The sequence below is a fragment of the Pongo pygmaeus genome, chromosome 16 (assembly GCF_028885625.2).
Source record: "Pongo pygmaeus isolate AG05252 chromosome 16, NHGRI_mPonPyg2-v2.0_pri, whole genome shotgun sequence".
In the NCBI taxonomy this organism is placed as follows: Eukaryota; Metazoa; Chordata; class Mammalia; order Primates; family Hominidae; genus Pongo; species Pongo pygmaeus.
This window is the reverse complement of record NC_072389.2, coordinates 23,404,862-23,425,746: the sequence shown is the minus strand read 5'-3', so window position 1 is coordinate 23,425,746 and position 20,885 is coordinate 23,404,862. Positions and strand designations below refer to the sequence as shown.

Here is a 20,885-nt window from a genome sequence, read left to right as displayed (position 1 = left end):
AAAGTAATTTAACTGGTAATATACAGACTGTGGCAGGGACAAAAAAGGACAAATATTATAAGAAAGTTAAAGCATACTTATTTCATAAAGGACTCTTGTGTGGAATGTATAAAAACTATTTCAAGATGTAGAGATTAAATATATTTTAAAACACATACATACACAAGCAATCTTTAGGAGAAACTTTTAAAAACTTATGTTATGGGTCTCAAATTTTCATTAATTCATGGAAAAAAATGTATTGACAAACTTTTCACCAGAGCAGGAATAACAACTTATGTATTTGGTGACTTCAAGATGAGAGCCTGCACAGCTTAGTATCTCCCTCCAGATGTCTCTCTCTCTCTCTCTCTCTCTCTCTCTCTTTTTATTATTATTATTATTTTTTTTAGCGGAGTTTCGCTCTTGTTGCCCAGGCTGGAGTGCAGTGGCGTGATCTCGGCTCACCGCGACCTCCACCTCCCGGGTTCAAGCAATTCTCTAGCCTCAGCCTCCTGAGTAGCTGGGATGACAGGCATGCGCCATCGTGCTCGGCTAATTTTGTATTTTTAGTCGAGACGGGGTTTCTCCATTTTGGTCGGGCTGGTCTGGAACTCCTGACCTCAGGTGATCCGCCAGCCTCCGCCTCTCAAAGTGTTGGGATTACAGGCGTGAGCCACCGTGCCCGGCCCATATCTCTTAAAAAGTCATGAGGAAGGAGCCATTCTGCATCCTCAATATTACCTTAATATTTTAAGGGCACCCGTAACAATTAAGAGGCTGACTTGTGACTTCCTAGCCCTTTCACGGCTATTTAGACACACCTTAGTGAAGTATTAGGAATGCAGTGTTAGATCTCAAGTTCCTGGACAACAAAACCATGTTCTCCAACAGATCTTCCGTAAAAATAGCTGATGTCTATATTCTTTTGCCTGTCCTTTCCCTTCCTTTTAATTCAGAACTGCAGTCTCAAAAAGTGCTATTATTTAGTAGATTCTCTCAATTCTCAACACCAGTGCTATACAATGTCGAGTGACATCTCAGGTGCTAGGGAAACAGCAGCTGACATTCTAGCAATGCACAAATAGAAAAGCAAAGATCACCAAAGAGTAAAAGAGAATAGGTTTTTTAAAGTGTGAAACCAAAACGAATATATATCAGATTACACTGTAAATGGAAAATCCTATTATCTTGACAGGATTGCAAGGCTCTTGTGGCTTCCAACATCCAATATATTCAAAGCAGTTCAGGAATGGTGAAAGTGGAATGGAATTTAAAATTATTCTAAGGTTTTATGTGTGAAAGCACCAGGCCCTGAAACAAAATATTTATTTTTAAAGTGCATAATGAACACTGCACACAAAGTTTGTGTAACAGGAGAGAGGAAAAATCTCACATTTTAAAAAAAGGAATATGCAACATATTTACATACAATAAAATTAAATTAAATTAAAATACAGCAATGGAAGACAGAATCTAACATCTGAAAATCAAGGGAGAAATCTATTTTAAATAAACTCGGCACAATTTTTAAAGTAAGTTATGAAAAATAATAATACCTGAATATAGTACGTAAAAGTACCAATACAATAAAGCTAAAACAATATCCACAGAAAAAATTATTTGCTGTACATTATTTAAAAAAAATAATCTAAGTACTTACCTCAAGAAAGTAAATGAATGAAATTTAAAAATTGCTTGAGAAAATCTATGAAAGGAAATGAATATAGAGAAGCAGAATATAATTTAACTATAAACCACACAAATAGAGTTTAAAAATAAGTGGTAGCCAACATGCCCAACAGGATTTTCTGTGATGAAAGAAATTCTCTATATCTGCATTGTCCAATGCAGTAACTACCACACATATGTAGTTAGAGAATTTCTAGTTTGGCCACGAATTTGGCTATTACTACTAAGGATATGCCATTTAGTTATTTAATTATAATTAATTTACACTTTACAGTCACATGTGACTAGTAGTTACTATATTGGCCAATGCAGATCTAGAATCTTAGAGGAGGCAGTTAAAATAATGAGATATGGTCAAAACAAAAATGGAAAAAGCACACAAATAGTGAACACAGAATATGAGAATGTGAAGTAACAATTCGCACAATAAAATTTAATAATGAGATGCTGCCTTAATGGGACAAATGTCTAATGATATACAAGGCTTGTCTTGTTACAGGTAGAAGAGCATGAGCAGGGCAAGAGAGGGCTCTTCCCCTACCCACTAGAAATGTCAGGTGATGGCCTGTCAATTATCACATTGCCTCTCTGAAAATGATAATTAGGCAGCACCAGAGAGAGGCCATTTCCTGATGGTCTACACCTGTTAACATCAAAAATGTTAATTAAATGCAGACCCCAGGAAGAAGCAACTTCTTGGGCATGCATGTTAAGAGACAAAAATGGCAAAGTATAATCTTCCGGGGGGCACACTCCACTGGAAAAGGAAAGAAAGCCTCAGATGGACATGCATATAACTCCCTAAACACACCGTGCATGCTCAATTTCAAAGGGTAAGGAAAGCACTGTGCATGCTGGAAACTCTCCCTAAAGGAAGAATCATGGGAAAGAGGCAAACCCATGGCAGGATCAAGGTTAAAGGCCCTTCTCTTTTCTCTCTTGGACCTTCAGGCGTTTGCTCAGGTCTCTTCCAAGAGAATTTTCCTTTCCTTCCTGTTCTAAAGCCTTTTTAAATAAACTTCCTTTTTAAATAAACTGCTCTGAAACTTACCTCAGTCTGTTTTTCCACTGTATGCCCCTCAGTCGAATTCTTTCTTCTGAGGAGGCAAGGACTGAAGTTGCTTATGGACCCATGCAGATATGCTGCCAGTAACTGCAATCTCTTCTACTGGTAACAGTATCATTGTAAGGGAATGAGGCCAGTTCACATCTCAGTGCTTGGAGAGCTCACCAGAAATAAAAAGTTGGAGGATGCAGTGAACTTATCTACCTTCCAAGGCAAGTCCCACAAGCAAGCAGCAAGACTCTCTTTCCCCAAGGTCTTAAACTCTTCAGATGCTCCTTCTCTGGGAAAATGCATCCTCTGATTGGCTTCCCCTTATATGTGAAAAAAATAATTCATAAACCTAATCACCACTACATTCCAAGAGACATGCCCTGATTGCACAGACACTGAACCTAATCAAAAACTTCATTCTGGAGACACACCCTGTTCAATTTGATTGGATTTTTGAGACAACTACTAAAAACCCTCACATAAAGTTGGAAACCAAAGAGTTAAGGCTATTTTGAAGGAAAAATATGAAGATTTATTCCTTTTTTTATTCATAAGTGCTTTTGAGTGTATTATGTGTACTAGAAAGCATTCGCAGTCAAGGGATACAGCAAGAAACCAGACAAACTAGAGTCTTATGGAGACTCCATATTCCAAAATTCTTTGGAGGTAAACTGGACTTGAAAACAAACGGAAGGTGAATAGATATAAAAAGTTTCAATGTTCGCGATGATGTAAAAAAATAAAATATATTGCAGAAATGAAATCAGGAAGTGTTAGGGGTCACGTAGTACTTGTAAGACTTGTCTGAAATTCAAGCAGGCTGCAGAAATTTGGGTAACTAAAAGGAAAGCAGATGCTAATAGAAGACAATGAAGAAAGGGCCTCAAAGACATTTCAGAGAACTTGGCTGGTGACAGCACCTCCCCTCAAAGGCCTGAGGCCTAGGAGGGAAGAATGGTTTTGTGGGCTTGGCCTAGGGCTACACCACCCAGCACAAGTGCAGGACAGTGCTCACAGCATTCTAGGTCTCAGCCACTCCAGCTCCAGCCATGGCTAAAAGGGCCCCAGACACAGTTTGGGCCACTGCTTTAGAGGGTGCAAGCCATAAGCCTTGGCAATTTCCGAGAGGTATTAAACCTGCAGGTGCATAAAGTACAGGAGTACACTGCTGATAAAGATATACCTGAGACTGAGCAATTTACAAAAGAAAGAGGTTTAATTGGACTTACAGTTCCACATGGCTGGGGGGAGGCAGAAGGCAAAAGGCATGTCTTACATCACAGCAGGCAAGTGAGAGAATGACAGCCAAGCAAAACTGGTTTCCCCTTATCAAACCATCAGAACTCGTGAGACTTATTCACTACCATGAGAACAGTATGGGAGAAATTGGCCCCATGATTCAGTTATCACCACTGGGTCCCCCCACAACATGTGGGAATTATGGGAGTACAATTTGAGGTGAGATTGGGGTGGGGACACAGAGCCAAACCATATCAGAAGCCTTCGCCTGGATTTCTAAAGATGTATGGAAAAGCCTATATGTCCAGTAGAAGTCTGCTGGGGTGGAGACTTCATTGCGAATGTCTACTACAGCAGTGCAGAGGGAAAATGTGGGGTTGGAGCCCCCACACAGTCCACACTGGGGCACTGCCTAGTGGAGGTCTGAGAAGACAGCCACCATCCTCCAGACCCTAGAATGGTAGATCCACTGACAGCTTGCACCCTGAGCCTGGAAGAGCTGCAGGCACTCAACACTGGCCCTTGACAGCAGCCACGGGGACTGACCTTTGTATCCAAAAGAAAATAAATTGTTCTACCATAAAGACTTGTGCACTCATATATTTATTATAGCATTATTTGCAATAGCAAAGACACGGAATCAACCTAGATGCCCATCAATATTAGACTGGATAGAGAAAATACAGTATATGTACACCATGGAATACTACACAACCATAAAAAAATTATGTCCTTTGCACCAACATGGATGCAGCTGGAGGCCATTATTCTAAAATAACGCAGGAAGAGAAAACCAAATACCATATGTTCTTAGTTATAAGTGAGAACAAAGCATTGGTTACACATGGATGTAAAGATCGGAACAACAGATACTGGGGACTACTAGGGGGGAAGGGAAGGTGGGGACAAAGGCCCGAAAAACTGTCTATTGGGTATTATGGTTTCTATCTGGGTTACAAGATCATCCATACTGCAAGCCTCAGCATCACACAATGTGTCAATGTAAAAACCTGCACATGCATCCCCTGAACCTAAAATAAAAGTTGAATTTTTTTTTTAATGGGCAAAGATCTGGCTAACACGGTGAAACCCTGTCTCCACTAAAAAAAAAAAAAAAAAAAAAATTACAAAAAGTTAGCTGGGCGTGGTGGCAGATGCCTGTAGTCCCAGCTACTCAGGAGGCTGAGGCAGGAGAATGGCATGAACCTGGGAAGTGGAGCTTGCAGTGAGCCAAGATCACACCACGGCACTCCAGCCTGGGTGACAGAGTGAGACTCCATCTCAAAAAAAAAAAAAAAAAAAGAGCAAAGATCTGAATAGACATTTCCCAGAAGAACAGATACAAATGGCCAACAAATATGTGAAAAAATTCTTACCATCTCTAATCATCAGGGGGATGCAAATAAAAACCACCACGAAATATCACCTGATACCTCTTAGAATACCTATTATCAAAAAGATGTATAACAAGTATTAGTGAGGATGTGGAGAAAAGATAACCCTTGTATACTTGTGGTGGAAATACACATTACCATGTCCATTTCAGATAATAGTATGAAGGTTTCTCAAAAATTTTTAAAATAAAACTACCTGCTGATGAGGCTGTTGAGATATAGGAACACTCTTACACTGTTGGTGGGAATGTAAATTAGTTCAACCATTGTGGAAGACAGTATGGTGATTCCTCAAAGACCTACAATGAGAAATACCACTTGACCCAGCAATCCCATAACTGGGTATATACCCAAAGGAATATAAATCATTCTATTATAAAGATACATGCACACATATGTTCACTGAGGCACTATTCACAATAGCAAAGACATGGAATCAACCCAAATGTCCATCAGTGACAGACTGGATAAAGAAAATGTGGTACATATACACCATGGAATACAATGCAGCCATAAAAAGGAATGAGATCATGTTCTTTGCAGGAACATGGATGGAGCTGGAAGCCATTATCCTCAGCAAACTAACCCAGGAACAGAAAACCAAACACTGCATGTTCTCACTTACAAGTGGGAGCAGAACAGTGAGGACACATGGATACTAGGAGGGGAACAACACACACTGGGGCCTGTTGGGAGGCAGGTGGAGGGAGAGTATCAGGATAAATGGCTAATACATATATGCAATGGAATATTATTCAGTGTTACATAATAATGAAACCCTGTCATTTGTGACAACACGGATGGACTTGGAGGGCATTAGTTATATGAAATAGGCCAAACACAGAATGACAATTACTATATGATTTCACTTGTATTTGAAATCTAAAATAGACAAACTCACAAAAGCAGAGTAGAATGGTGGTTGCCAGGGGCCGTGGTGCTGGGGAAATGGGTAGATGTGGTTAGAGCACAAAGTCTCAGATATACCACATAAGTAAGTTCTGGAGGTCTCGTTTACAGCATAGTGCTTATAGCTAAGAATACTGTATTGCATACTTAAAATTTGCTAAAAGGGTAGATTTTGTATTCTTACCAAAATTTCTTACCAAAAAAAAAAATAATAATAAAGTGGGGGGGACTTTGGGAGGCGAGGGATATGTTTATAATCTTGATGGTAGTGATGTGTTCATGGCGTATACTTATCCCCAAACTCACTGAGATGTACACCTTAAATATGTACAGCTTTTTAAATGTAATCATAGCTCAACAAAGTCAGTTAAAAAAAAAAACAAGAGGGGGTTGGTTAAAAAATTTAAAAGGAGGGGTAGATGTTCCCTTGTTTTTCTCTCTTGGCTTTTTTCTTTCCTGCTGCCTGGAATTCAAAAATGATAGGTGGGGATTTAGCAGCCAAACTAGAGCCTCTTCTAAAGTATAGCAGAACAGAGAGCTGGAAGGGGCCTGCGTCCCTAATGAATTTGGCAAGTATCTGTACTAGCCATGGTAGGTATAACTATAGATTTAAGTGAGGGAGAAATAAACTTCTGCCTTGTTTAAGCCACTTTGCTCAGACATTAATTTTATATACATATAGGGAACATATGCTCCTTTATGAGTAGGAAAAATGTTTATGCCATATGGTCCATGATGGGTGTTCAACAATGTAGGATGAGGCTGATTATGACGACAATGGTGAAAAACAGCATGAAATAATAAGCAATGAAAAAAGTGGCCTCATAGTTGTGTGTGGTTACTTTATTTAAAGATTCTGCCGCTAATATCATTCAATGTATTTGTATGCCGGTGGGAGTTTTATTAGATGTAGACTAAGAAAGTTTACATTATTTAATGAAAAATACTTGACCAATTTTTTTAAAAAAATAAAAATATCATGAGATGGAACTAAGCATCTGTATTGCAAATAACTCTCACAGTTGATTTCCTGCATAGTCATGATTGAGAATCCCCTGATCTAGATCCAACAGATCTCGACCTCTATAGGCGCTATCAAGGAAGCACCTAAGGAAGACAATTTTCCTGACTATATCCATATCTCCAGTTAGTAATAGATCTAGAGATCTAGAACCCAAATCCAGACCTCCTGCTTCCATGCATGGTGGTCTTTCGCTGTTGTTTTGTTCCACTTGGTGAAGAGGATTTGAGAATAAATAGCCACGTGATTCAACTCCCTCCTCAGCTCTGAGGAATATAGCCTTGTCCCAGCAAGAAAGAAGCTCATACAGTAGTGGATGAGGCAAATATACATTCACTAATCTAACATACAAGGCAGTAAGCACTGTAACATAAACAAAGCACTTTGGAGTTTCAGACCAGGAGCAAGTGGGGTGATTAATTCTTAGCAGGGCTAGTAAAGTCTGGGAAGTGTTCACTAACAAAATGTTTGGTCATTAACGAAACCTACTGGTTTCTCAACACAGTCTAATTTATTGTAACAATATAAATGGTTGTTTGTTCATAAACTTTCATCTTTTGCCAAAATGTTTGTAGCTTATGTTCCCATTTAACAAGGTTTTCTGGCCAAAACTGTGCACCCACCTCATTCTAATGAACTGGCTGTCCAATAAAAAAAGGACTCTCAGTCTTCCCATAAAAGCAATTTTGCATGCATAGAACACCTCTATCTAGGAATATCCCTAATGAGGTACAGAAAGGCTCTTATTATCCAGAGACATTCCACTGGTGCTAGAGAGCCACAGACGGAAGTTTTCTCTGCCTCCTGGAAATGAAGCCAAACTTTCTTCTTTCTTCAACCGTGAGGATTGCTGTCCTCCTCTTCACCATTTTCTTCTTTATGAGCCAAGTTCTACCAGGTAACAAAATAAACTTGGTAAGAGTGGAGTGCCTAACACCTTACAGGGATTCAATACTCAAAGAGAAATCACCATCACCTATGACCAGAAAAGGGGGTCTCATAGGAAATCTGGAAGACACATTGGCTGAGAGGCCTGCAGCCATCTAATTCGTTAATTCTCCATAGCAACTCACTTAAATGAAGTCAATGGTGTTTCAAGTCTTTGAAACCCTCTTATTCCATCTCTAAATTAAGCAAGTTTACTAGCAGTTACTAGACCTCAAAAATTAAAAATCAGGCATTGTTCTACTAAATCTTGGTCTCCAAAGCTCCTCTAGTTTCTTTCAGCAAAAGTTAGTTATCCTAAGACGCTGGCATAAGAGCTATGCCAAAGCCATGGTAGGCTCAGACAGAAGGGATTGGTGGAAGAAGTCTCTTTGAAAATATTACTATAATCTAAGAAATCTTTAACCTATTGCTCCCCAGTACTGTTGGTCCCTGGGGCTTGACTTTTCCCCTTAAGGCTCCATCTCCATCCCTGGCTTTCCCTCTTCCTTCTCAGCATCTAGTCTTGTAATGTAGAATTTAAACACAGGGACCAGGGATGACCCCACACCAGAGCATAGCCTACTGCATTCAGCATGTGAACATTAATCACAGGTATAAGGCCCCTTGCACAGACATGCTTTGGAGAAGTGTGTATAGGACTTCTTGGATTTGCCCAAGGTGGTTACCAGACACCCAAAGTAGATCCGAAAATTTTCTGGGACTCCTGAACATGTGTATTCAAGGATGAATAAGCAACTTATTGCCTCTATTTTTGCTGTTTTATAGAGGAAAAAATTAAGGCCCTGGAAACTGAACTGCTTTTCCCAACAGTGGGGTAAATGTCAGAGTCAATGTTTTGTTTTAATATCCTGGCTTTCCCTATATATCCCACCCTAGAGTTCTGTTGTGCTGTTCCTTTGTGTGACTTTCTAAGGCCTGAAAAAAAAGGTGATACCATATCCAATTATATTAACTCGGTAGCACACAACTTCGGGGACTGACTCATAAGATTATTATCCTTGTGGCATTACTGAAGTCCTGTCTCACTAGTACTTGTTAAATAGTCACCCTGGCTAAATACATGGGTTTCATTTTTTTAATCAGTTAAAAAATATTTTAAAATATGTGTCTTACATCTATAACCCCATAAAATCAATGCTTTTAATCAAGGTTTAAAAATTCCAAATTTGGATAAATAAATTTTTTTTGTTGTTTTCACTGTCACTCAATCAAAATAGAAGAAACTAATTGGATAGAACAGCACAGGCAGAAGCATTACTGACAGTGAAAAATGGGACGCAACGAGACTGGAGAAGAAAACACAGGATGGCGCTAAAGAATGCAGCCTAATGAAAGGTGGCATCTCCTCTGGATGTCCTTAGGTAGACATTGAAGCAGAACTGCAAACTTTTTGTAGAAGGCTAGAGAGGAGAGGAGGACACAGAGAGACGGCAAGAGTGGAAAATAGAATGAGGCTCAGAATATCAAGCCTTAGTGCCGTCCCTATCATCTGCCTCACTCGATCACTGGGTAATCTTGGGCAAGTTCCTTCCTTTCCGTCAGCTTATTTCCTCATCTTTAAGGTAAGTGACTAGACAAGACAGCCTATGATGTTCATTATAACTCTAGCTTTTGTTCCTAAAGCAAATGGCTGGAAAAGACACAGTGTCCACAATATGCAATACACAAGGTTTACAAGCAAAGAACAAATGAAAACAAAAGATTTTTAAAATCCCTAATGTTACTTGAATTCTTGCAAATGAACAATGGTACATCATAATTTTAAAAAGCCCTTTGTAATTTCAATTTTTTAAAATAATTTCAACCTTTATTTTAGATTCAGGGAGTGCACGTGCAGATTTGTTACATGGGTATATTGTGTGATATTGAGGTTTGGGGTATGAATAACTCTGTCACGCAGGTAGGGTGTACCCAAAGTGTAGCTTTTCAGACTTTACTCCCTCTCCCTCCCCTCCTGGTAAGACCCAATCTCTCTTGTTCCCATTTTTATGTCCATGTGCACTCATTGCTCGGCTCCCACTTATAACTGAGAATATGTGGTATTTGGCTTCCTGTTCCTGAGCTAATTTGCTTAGAATAAAGTCCTCCAGCTGCATCCATGTTGCTGAAAAGGGCACAATTTTGTTCTTCTTATGGCTGCATAGTATTCCATGACATATATGTACTACATTTTCTTTATTCAATCCACTGTTGATGAACACCTAGTTTGATTCCATACCTTTGCTACTGTGAGTACCACTGTGATGAACATACAAATTTAGGTCTTTTTACAAGACTGATTTATTTTCCTATGGATACACGCCCAGTAACGAGATTACTGGGTCAAATGGTAGTTCTGTATTAAATTTCTTGAAAAGTGGTTTGAAAATAAAATGCTCAATAGAATCAGGTATAGTAAAATAGTACACATGATTCAAAGACTTGTGAACCGCGAGTAATAACAAATTTCCACACAAACATATTGCAAGTTAGAAAATAGCTGTATTTTAATCAATTATTCCACAATCATTTACTGAACAGCTATTATAAGCCAAGACTTTAATCAGATTCTGGAATATACATACAGAGGAGAATAAGATACAATTCCTGCCCTCAAGAAATTCATTATCAAGAATTGAGGTCAGATGGGAAAACACCACCCGTAGTAGAATGCAAGAAGTACTACCACAGAGGGATGTTCAAGAGTGATTTATCACATATCACAGGACAGGTCAGTGGTTCATCCTCTACACAATACTAATCTCTTATGACTCTTCCAGCTGCAAAGGGCCAATTTTAGCCCAAGGACAGTGGGCTCGGGTACTACTATACATAGTAGCTGACTACTTACAGATAAAAGGAAGAGACGGAAAGCTCAGGGATCAAAATCTCAGATTTCAGCTTGTTTCTACCAAGTGGTCAACATTTAGAATTATCATTGTCTTCAAAAAAGCATGACCTTTATTTCCCAATTTGCATTATAGATATAAATATGATGTTGCATATATTTGGTCTTCACATCAATCCACATCAATTGCTTTGTGACCATTGAAAAGTTAAATTGAATTTAATGCATTTGGATTTCAGTTCAATTAAATAGGCATTTATTGAATGCCTATTAAAATCGCTGTACTGATTGAAAGCTATTCTAGAATTGGCTTTTGTGTTCCAGAATAGAAAAAAAAAACGTGCTGGTTTTTATACATCTCTTATTGCCAAGACGTTGTCATGCAAAAGGTGCTCTGTGTTACATACAGACTGCTCAGAATTAAAACACTTTTCAAACTAAACACCCGTGTGGCCTATCCCCAGAGCAGTGATATCTTAGGACATAAATGAAATACTATGCAATGTTTTCAACAAGTATAGTTTTTGAGACTTTAAGAAGACCTTGAACGTTTCACTCTTAAAATATGCAATGGGTTCTAGAGAAAAATTGCAACCTCAAAGACCAGTGCCAGAGATATAAGTAGTGAGTGAAGTCTCAGGGTGTAACAAGTACTGGCACAGATATATTTGTGTATTAAACACATAGGAAGGAATATTGTTCCCTTCCACAGGAAAAATATCCTAACAATTAAAGTATATTATATTTTAGGTCAATATTTCAGTTCTAGTTTTGAAAAATACATCTATTATAACCTATCATATAGAGTGTGTGTGTGTGTGTGTGTGTGTGTGTTTGTGTGTGTGTAGAAATAAAAAGAGATGAGCCAAAAGAGATTTTCTTCTCTTTCACTCCAGGAAAATCCATAGTACAAGACATTATATTTTTTTAAAAGGCTGAAATCTCCCATCAGTGTTAGAAGATAATAAGGAAGAAATAAACTGAAACGTGCATGCTCTAGAACTTGTAAAGGGGAGCGGGCTACTCACCTCCAGCCTTTTGTCATGTAGGTGCACCCAATATTCTCATATTTTTCAAGAACACCAAAAAATCCAAATTTTTGTGTGACAGCAGATTTTTAAGTGTTAAAGAAATCAAATAACACCTGCACACACAAAAATCCACACAAGATTATTTTCAGGCACTGCCCCCTATGTCCATGTAATTCAATACAAAGTAAAGAAAGACTGATGAATGGTTACAATAACCCTCTTCTGCATGTAGCCAGGGGCAAATTCAAGGAGATCTGTGAACGTCCAAATGGCTCCTGTCGGGACTTTTGCCTCGAAACAGAAATCCATGTTGGGAGATGTTTAAATAGCCGACCCTGCTGCCTGCCTCTGGGGCATCAACCAAGAATTGAGAGCACTACACCCAAAAAGGACTGAAGCCTGTTGTTTTCTGGAGGTTTTAGGTTCTCTTTTTCTCTCTCCCTCTCCCTGTCTCCCTGTCTCCCTTTCCCTCTCTCCATTTTTCTCACAGGGATTTTTATTGAATCAGCAAAAAAGAATAAAGCAAAACCAACGAGCACAAAACCTCTTTTAAAAGTTTATATTCCTGGCTGGGTGCGGTGACTCATGCCTGTAATCCTAGCACTTTGGGAGGCCAAGGTGGGTGGATCATGAGGTCAGGAGATCAAGACCATTCTGGCCAACATGGTGAAACCCTGTCTCTTTTAAAAATACAAAAATTTAGCCAGGCATGGTGGTGGGCACCTGTAATCCCAGCTACTCAGGAGGCTGAAGCAGGAGAATTGCTTGAACCCATGAGGTGGAGGCTGCAGTGAGCCGAGATCCCAACACTGCACTCCAGCCTGGGTGACAGAGCAAGACTCTGTCTCAAAAAAGAGAAAGAAAGGAAGGAAGGAAGGAAGGAAGGAAGGAAGAGAAAGAAAGAAAGAAAGAAAGGAAAGAAGGAAGGAAGGAAGGGAGTCTATATTACATGTTATGACTTGATTACTGTTTGGTTTCCAGTATCCTTCTATCCCATCTAGATGAGCTCTTAGTTGAAAATGACCTACAGCAGGGTGGGGGAACTTTCACCATACCTGTTGCTTTTGTCTAGCACTGTAACCCTTCACCCTGCATATGGGAAGACCACTCCCCTTTTTTACTGGGAAAATGCACCATCCTATTCCATGCAGCCTTGCAGGGGTCTGTCTCTCCCTGATAAAGGTGCAACACATGGGAAAATTGCACAATCACATCAACCAGACTTCACCAGAAATCTAAATTATAAGAAGAGGTGCACTCAGATTAAAGGCAATTTCTTCAGCACCCTTTTCAAAGGCAATTCCCTGGGTCTGTACATGTATGCCTGGCCAAGATCCAGGGAATTCCTTTAGTTCCCAACTTTCACTGGGCATAATCATTCAGCATTTTCTTCCATCTTTTAAAACACTGCATCGGCTTCCTATGGCTGCTATCACAAATTACAACAAACTTGTGGCTTAAAGCAACACAAATGCATTATCTGACAGTTCTATAGGCTGCAGGTTCCAGTTGGATCTCAGTGGGCCAACATCAAGGTGTCAGCAGGGCTGAGCTTTCTTCTGGAAGCTCTGTAGTTTTCTTCCTGCACCTTTATCTTAGCAATGGCAGGTTACTCCCATGCACCATAGCTTCCTTCATCCATTTTCAAGGCCAGCAACGGAGTGTCGAGTCCTTACATTCTATCATTCTGAATTCATCTTCTCCCCACTCTTCCATTTTTTAGGACTCATGATTACATCGGGCCCACCTGGATAATCTAAGATAATCTTCCTATTTTAAGGTCAGCTGATTAACAGCCTTAATTTCACATGAAACCTCAATTCCCCTTTGCCTTACAAGGTGGCACATTCACAGGACCCAGGAGTTAGGATGCGGATAGCTTTGGTGGGAGACAGAGGGGACATTAATCTGCCTACCACAGCCACTGAGTGCTTTTACCACCTGTCACCATTTTGCTCCATTTAGACACAACTTTAGTTGCTTTGTGTGAAGAGATTCTCATTCATAGAGTTTTCTTTTTTGTGTAAAGTAGTGGGGAGCCTCTCCGTGGTCATTGAAAGAGTATAGAATGAAGATATTTAAAAGTATATTAGCTGGATTTTATTTTTCACCATGCCTGATTTGGCCAAGAAAGAATGTTAAGTTATGTCACATGGGCTACTTGAAATCTCAAAAAGTTCAAAACACTGGGTTCAAAATCTCAGAGACCGAGATATATTCCAACCAACTCAACCCTGTGGAAGTGCCAAGTTTTCCTCAGTGCCACTCTTGAAATTACATCACCAACTGACCCTTTAATATATTTTTGCACTATATAACATTTATTTCTTGGAGTAAGTGCTTCCCTAGAAAAGAAGCAGTTTGGACACGTATATTAAAGCCTTCACATAGAATATTATCCTCTCATTGCTAGGAGGTGGCCTTCAAGATGGCTCACTAGAGGCACCAGGCACTGTGTCCTCCCAAAGAAAGACCAAAACAGCAAGTAGATAATCATACCTTGAAGAGGGCATGAAAGAGGGCACTAGAATTCAGCAGCAAAGTGACAAGGAATCTCTGAGGTATGGAAGGAAAGGAAAATGAAGCAGCAGCCCAGCCAGAATCAGCTTAAACCCAGGACAGGCTCTCCAGTGTGGTGAAAAGGTAAAAAAGAGAGCCCCAGTGGTCCGTATTCCCACCGTGGACACTGCAATCCTAGCCAAGGGACAGTCTCTCGGCCCTCGCAGGCCCTGAGACTACTATAGGGAGCTGCCTGGAGTCTATGGGATGGTCATTGTCCCAGAGAAGGAGTTGGCACTGGATCGTTTGCACCCATCCCCAGATACAGGCAGCTGTGGCACAGTGCCATTTTGAGAGCCCAGCCCCCAACAGACTACATCCTGCCCTGGGGCCCAACAGCCCCTGCATCTCCACATCTCTGGACCCCCAGTGACATTCCTTCATGTCCATCCAGAGGGCTGCAGAGTCACAATACCAGCTGAACTCACCAGTGTAGCCTGGTCCCCATCACTCTAGCCTACACAGTGTCCTACACTCCAGGGAACTGGCAGTGCCATTCACTAGGGAGGCTGCCCCCAGAACAAAGGGAGCTGAAGCAGGCACTCTTCACAAGTGGAGACTCACCTTCCCAGGGCCACTGACACTGATAGCAATCCTGACCCCTAGGAGCAGGGTCACTGCACACCTGCAGGCATCCTCAGGGGACCCGGGGACTCGCCTGCCTGGGCACTATTCCAGGGCCAGAGCACAGGGCCATCCCACCCATTGCTGTCACTACCACTACCCAAGCTCGTTGTCCAGGAGGCTGGGGATCAACCCACACTGCTCTCTGTCATTGGCACCTGTACATGCCTTCTTGTGACCTGAGTATGAGCCCACCCAGCCTGGCGGTGCCTGTGCACATTGTCTGGGAGCCTGCGGATTAATCCACCATGCCTATCACCATCAAGTACCTGTGTGTCTCCTGAGAGCCTAAGGATAGGACTTGCCAGCTTGCCATCACCGCTGCCACCACTGCCCACATATTTGCACCAGGTGAAAGCCTGAGGACTACTCTGTCCATCATGTTGCCACGACTGTTGGTATCTGCACATGCCATCGGGGGTCACAAGAGTTGACCTGCTATGACTACTGCAATTGCTGATGCTACACATGCCTCCCAGGGGCTTTAGGGCATGCCTATCTACCTAGCTCACCACTGTCACTACTGGCACTTGAGAAAGCCACCAGACTCACGCCTGTAATCCTAGCACTTTGGAAAGCTGAGGGGGGCAGATCACCCGAGGTCAGGAGTTCGAGACCAGCCTGACCAACATGGAGAAACTCCATCTCTACTAAAAAAAAAAAAAAAAAAATACAAAATTAGCCGGGCATGGAGGCACATGCCTGTGATCCCAGCTACTCGGGAGGCTGAGGCAGGAGAATTGCTTGAACCCGGGAGGCAGAGGTTGCAGTGAGCTGAGATCACGCCATTGCACTCCAGCCTGGGCAACAAGAGCAAAACTCCATCTCAAAAAAAAAAAAAAAAAAAGCCACCTCAAAGCCCAAGGATGGCCTGCCTGAAATTTCAACCACTAGTGCCCACATAAATCACCCACAAGTTCAAAGACCAACGCAACTGGTGCCCAAGGACCAAACTGCCTGGCCTGTCTTTCCCCAGCAAAATCTCACCACAGCCTCCATTAACAATGAAGGCTAAGACACTGAGGAGCTCACAGACATCAGTGATGCTGATTATAGCTGAAGAAATCATAGAAGTCTAAACTACTGAACCAACCCAGAACTAAAGGCAAAGTGTCTTACTGATTCAACAGTATAGATACAGCTACAGAAGTCAGTCTTATACTACCAAAGCCAATCTATAAAATTAGAAGAAGCAACTGTTTTACCAGATATTCAAATATCAATTTTGTAAGGACATAAGAAACATTAAAGAGCAAGGAAACATAGCATCTCTGAAGGAAACAATAATTCTCCAGCAACAGATTTCAATCAAACAAATCCATAAAATGAGTGAAAAGGAATTTAACGGCTGAAATTGAATAATTCAATAAATAAAATAAATAATACAATTTGAGAACCTCAACACTGACTAGATTAAGAAGATGAAAGAATTTCTAAACATAAAGATCGGTCTTCATATACAGGATTAAATGGATTAAAGACTTAAATGTGAAACACAAAACTATAAAAACCCTGGAAGACAACCTAGGCAATACCATTCAGGACATAGGCACGGGCGAAGATTTTATAACAATGACACCAAAAGCAATTGTGACAAAAGCAAAAATCGATGAATTGGATGTAATTAAACTAAAGAGCTTCTGGGCAGCAAAAGAAACTATTAATAGAGTAAAAAGACAACCTGCAGAATGGGAGAAAATTTTTGCAAGCTATGCATTCGACAAAGATCCAATATACAGCATCTACAAGGAACTTAAACAAATTTACAAAAAAAAAAAACGTTTAAAAAGTAGGCAAAGACATGAACAGACACTTCTCAAAAGAAGACATACATGCTGCCAACAATCATATGAAAAAAAAAAAAGCTCAAGCGTCATGAGGGATTATGACAGACAGGAGGCAGAACTAGATTGCAGCTCTGGACAGAGCAGCATGCTAAGGCTTGCATTGTGAATTTTAGCTCCAGATGGACTGCAAGAACAGACCAGCAATCCTGACAGGACCCACAGACCCTCCGAAGGAAGCAGACTGCTCTTACAGGACCTGGGAGACATCCCAAATACTTTAAGTCCCCTAACCACGCAAATGGGAAAGGGAGACCCTCGTCTCCTGAACACACACCCCCACTGGAGAAGCTGAAAGTCTGTTTGTGGGAGAAGTTCCTGACTTTACCTGGAGCTGAGTCAAGTTAGAGAGCCGAGCTGAGCGACATACAGGAGTAGAGGAAGTAGCAGAAAGGCACTGGAAGGCCACTGGATCCCCAGGTAGCCCATTCCTGCCTGGCACCACAGGCATCCATCAGGAGGGTGGCCAGAGGAGCAGGGGGTAAAACTTCACAGGGAGAAGGACTTCTCTACCTGAACTTTGTAAAAAATTGAATGGGGTGAGAAGCCTCCTGGCCAGAACTCAGGGGAGGGCATGAATCCGGCTTGCAGACTTCACAGGCGGAGTAAGAACTGAAGCCCATTTCTTTGTCAGTTGGGAGGCAGAAAGCCTCAGGTAAGTTTTCAAGCCAGATTCGCCTTCGGCCTGGAAACAGACTCCGGGCTATTGCAAGGGGCATTGTGGGAGTGAGACCAGCCTTTCAGTGTGCGTGGAAACTAGCTTTCCCCCACTTCCCTGACAACCTGCATGACTCAGCAGAGGCAGCAATAATCCTTCTAGGTACACAACTCCAGTGACCTGGGAATCTCACCTCCATCCCCCACAGCAGCCAAAGCAAGACCCACCCAAGGAGAGTCTGAGCTCAGGCACGCCTAGCTCTGCCCCCATCTGATGGTCCTTTCATATCCACCCTGGTAGCAGAAGACAAAGAACATATGATCTTTGGAGTTCTAGAGCTCTGCCCACCACTGGTCCCTCTCCACAGTGTCCGGAATTGGTGGGTTCTTGGTCTCGCTGAGTTTAAGAATGAAGCCGCAGACCCTCCTGGTGAGTGTTAACAGTTCTTAAAGATGGTGTGTCCAGAGTTGCTCATTCCTCCCAGTGGGTTCAAGGTCTCGCTGGCCTCAGAAGTGAAGTTGCAGACCTTCGCAGTGAGTGGTACAGCTCTTTTTTTTTTTTTGAGACAGAGTCTCACTGTCGCCCAGGTTGGATGCAGTGGCGCAATCTCGGCTCACTGCAGGCTCCGCCCCCTGGGGTTCATGCCATTCTCCCACCTGAGCCTCCGGAGTAGCTGGGACTACAGGCGCCCGCTACCTCACCTGGCTAATTTTTTGTAATTTTAGTAGAGATGGGGTTTCACCATGTTAGCCAGGATGGTCTTGATCTGGCCTTGACCGGCCCCAGAGAGGGTCCCCCACAGTGCAGCAGCAGGCTGAAGGGCTCCTTGAGTGCAACCAGAGTGGACGCGGAGGCCAAGGAGGCGCTGAGAGCAAGGGAGGGCTGCTAGCATGTTGTCATCTCTCAACGCTACTACAGCGGATGCTTTCTGGAAAGCGCCACCTCCCAGCAGGAGGCCCATCAGCACAAAAAATAGAGCCTTAAACCACCAAAATGGTGGAGGCAGTTTGAAAAACAGGTTGGCAGTTCTTAAAGAATAAAAAATAGAGTTACCATATAACCCAGCAATTCCACTCTTAGGTATATACTTAAGAAAATAGTTTGTACCTAAGAGTTGAAACATTCTCAATGAATTCTTATAGCAGCATTATTCATAATAGTAAAAAAGCTGAAATAATCCAGATGCCCATCAGCTGATAAATATATAAACACAATGTGGTATATTTATATAACACAGTATTATTTATTGATAGAAGGAATGAAATAGCTATATATCCTACAACTTGGATGACCCCCATGCAGTCATCAAAACACCACCATCATTCTTCAGAGTTAGAAAAAACAATTCTAAAATTCATATGGAACCAAAAAAGAGCCCACATATCCAAAGCAAGACTAAGCAAAAAAACAAATCTGGAGGCATCACACTACCTGATTTCAAACTATACTGTAAGATCATAGTCACGAAAACAGTGTGGTACCAGGAAAATATATACATCAAAATATGTGCACTTAAATAACATAGCATCAAATTTATAAAACAAAAATTGAGCAACCTACAAGGAGGTTCAAGCAGATTTGAGCAGCAGAAGAAAAAATAGTAAACTTGAAGATAGGTCAGTTAACGTTATTCAGTCTCAGGGAGAGAAAAGGAAAAGAGTGAAGAAAATTAGACCCTAAAAAACCCTGTGTACACAGTGGGATTTGCCCCAAGAATGTAAAGGTGGATCAACATATGAAAATCATATAATATATCACATTAATCAAATGAAAAGGAAAGACCACATGATAATCTCAATTATGCAGAACATAAAGTCAAAATCTAACACCATTTTATAATAAAAATACTCAACCAATAGAAATAGCAGAGCACTTCCTTAATATATTAAATGGCATCTAAGAAAACCCCACAGCTAACATTGTGCTTAATGGTGAAAGACTGAAAGCTATACCCCTAGGATCAGAAAGAAGACAAGAATAGTTGTGAACAACTTCTATCATACATTATACTGAAAATTCTAGCTACAGCAATTAGGTAAGAAAAAGAAATAAAGGTATCCATATTGGAGATCAAGAATTAAAATTGTCTATTCACAGAGCAAGATATATAGACAACTCTAAAGAAAAAGAAAAAACCTACTAGAGTTAATAAATAAATGCAGCAAAGTTTCAGATAATTCAATAAAAGCACAAAAAACAGTTCTATTTCTATACACCTACAACAAGCCATCTAAAAGAGAAATTAATAAAATAATTCCATTTAAACAGCATCAGAAAGGATAAAATGCCTAGGAATAAATTCAACCTAGGAGTTACAAGTGTCATATACTAAATGTTGCTGAAAGAAAAGAAAAAGATATGAATGGCAAAACATCCATGTTCATGGATTGGAATACAATATTGTTAAAATGGCAATACTACCCAAAGTGATCTGTAGACTCAATATAATTCCTATGAAAATCTCAACTACCATTTTTTTAAATGAAAAGCCAATTCTGAAATTCATATGGAATTGCGAAGACCCCAAATACTCAAAACAGTCTAACAAATGAAAGTCACACTTGGAGGATACATACTTCCTGATTTCAAAATTTATGATAAAGCTACAGTAATAAAAACATTGCAGTGCTGGCATAAAAATAGGTATATTCATGGAACAAGATCTAAAGTCTGAAAGAATCCTATACATCTATGATTAATTGATTTCTGACAAGGGTCCCAGATCATTCCCTGTGGAAAAGAATAATCTCTTCAACAAATTGTGCTGCAACAACTGAATATGCAGTTGAAATTTGAAATTGAAAATATGAATTTTCAATTCGATGCAAAAATTGAATTTGGACCCCTACCTCATAGCATACACACAAATTAATGGAAATTAGATCAATAATCTACATGTATACACCCAAACTATAAAATTCTCCAAAGATAATGAGAAAAACCTCATGACACTGGGTTTTGCAAAAGCACAAACAACAAAAACAACAACGAAAGCAGATAAATTGGATTTATCAAAATGAAAACCTTTGTGCATAATGGTCTATGTGAAAAGGTATAAGTGAAAAGGTAACCTACAGAATGGGATAAAATACTTATAAATCAT

At 40.6% G+C, this 20,885-nt stretch overlaps 2 protein-coding genes across 7 annotated transcripts in view; one reads left to right on the top strand and one right to left on the bottom strand.

The window, feature by feature from the left end:
* The window catches only part of LOC129026619 (zinc finger protein 705A-like), a 65,164-nt gene that overhangs the window by 9,650 nt on the left and 34,629 nt on the right, over window positions 1–20,885 (bottom strand). The window contains exon 4 of one of the 6 annotated variants that reach the window (XM_063653254.1): window positions 7,915–8,182. The exons of 4 other annotated variants lie outside the window; for them this stretch is intronic. The gene's annotated coding sequence lies outside the window, so the exon portion shown is untranslated. Of the gene's footprint in view, window positions 1–2,722; window positions 2,898–7,914; window positions 8,183–20,885 lie in introns of those variants that run through there. One more of the 6 variants, XM_063653255.1, reaches the window with a different exon arrangement.
* LOC129026609 (beta-defensin 108B-like) lies at window positions 8,102–12,493 on the top strand. The gene is made up of 2 exons (XM_054473756.1): window positions 8,102–8,189; window positions 12,330–12,493. The coding sequence occupies exons 1-2, from the start codon at window positions 8,102–8,104 to the stop codon at window positions 12,491–12,493; spliced, it is 252 nt and encodes an 83-aa protein (XP_054329731.1).

Coding starts and splice junctions, on each gene's coding strand:
- LOC129026609 (XM_054473756.1), top strand. CDS start 8,102: ATGAAGCCAAACTTTCTTCTTTCTTCAACCGTGAGGATTGCTGTCCTC. Junction 8,190..12,329: donor TATGAGCCAAGTTCTACCAG/GTAACAAAATAA, acceptor TTCTGCATGTAG/CCAGGGGCAAATTCAAGGAG.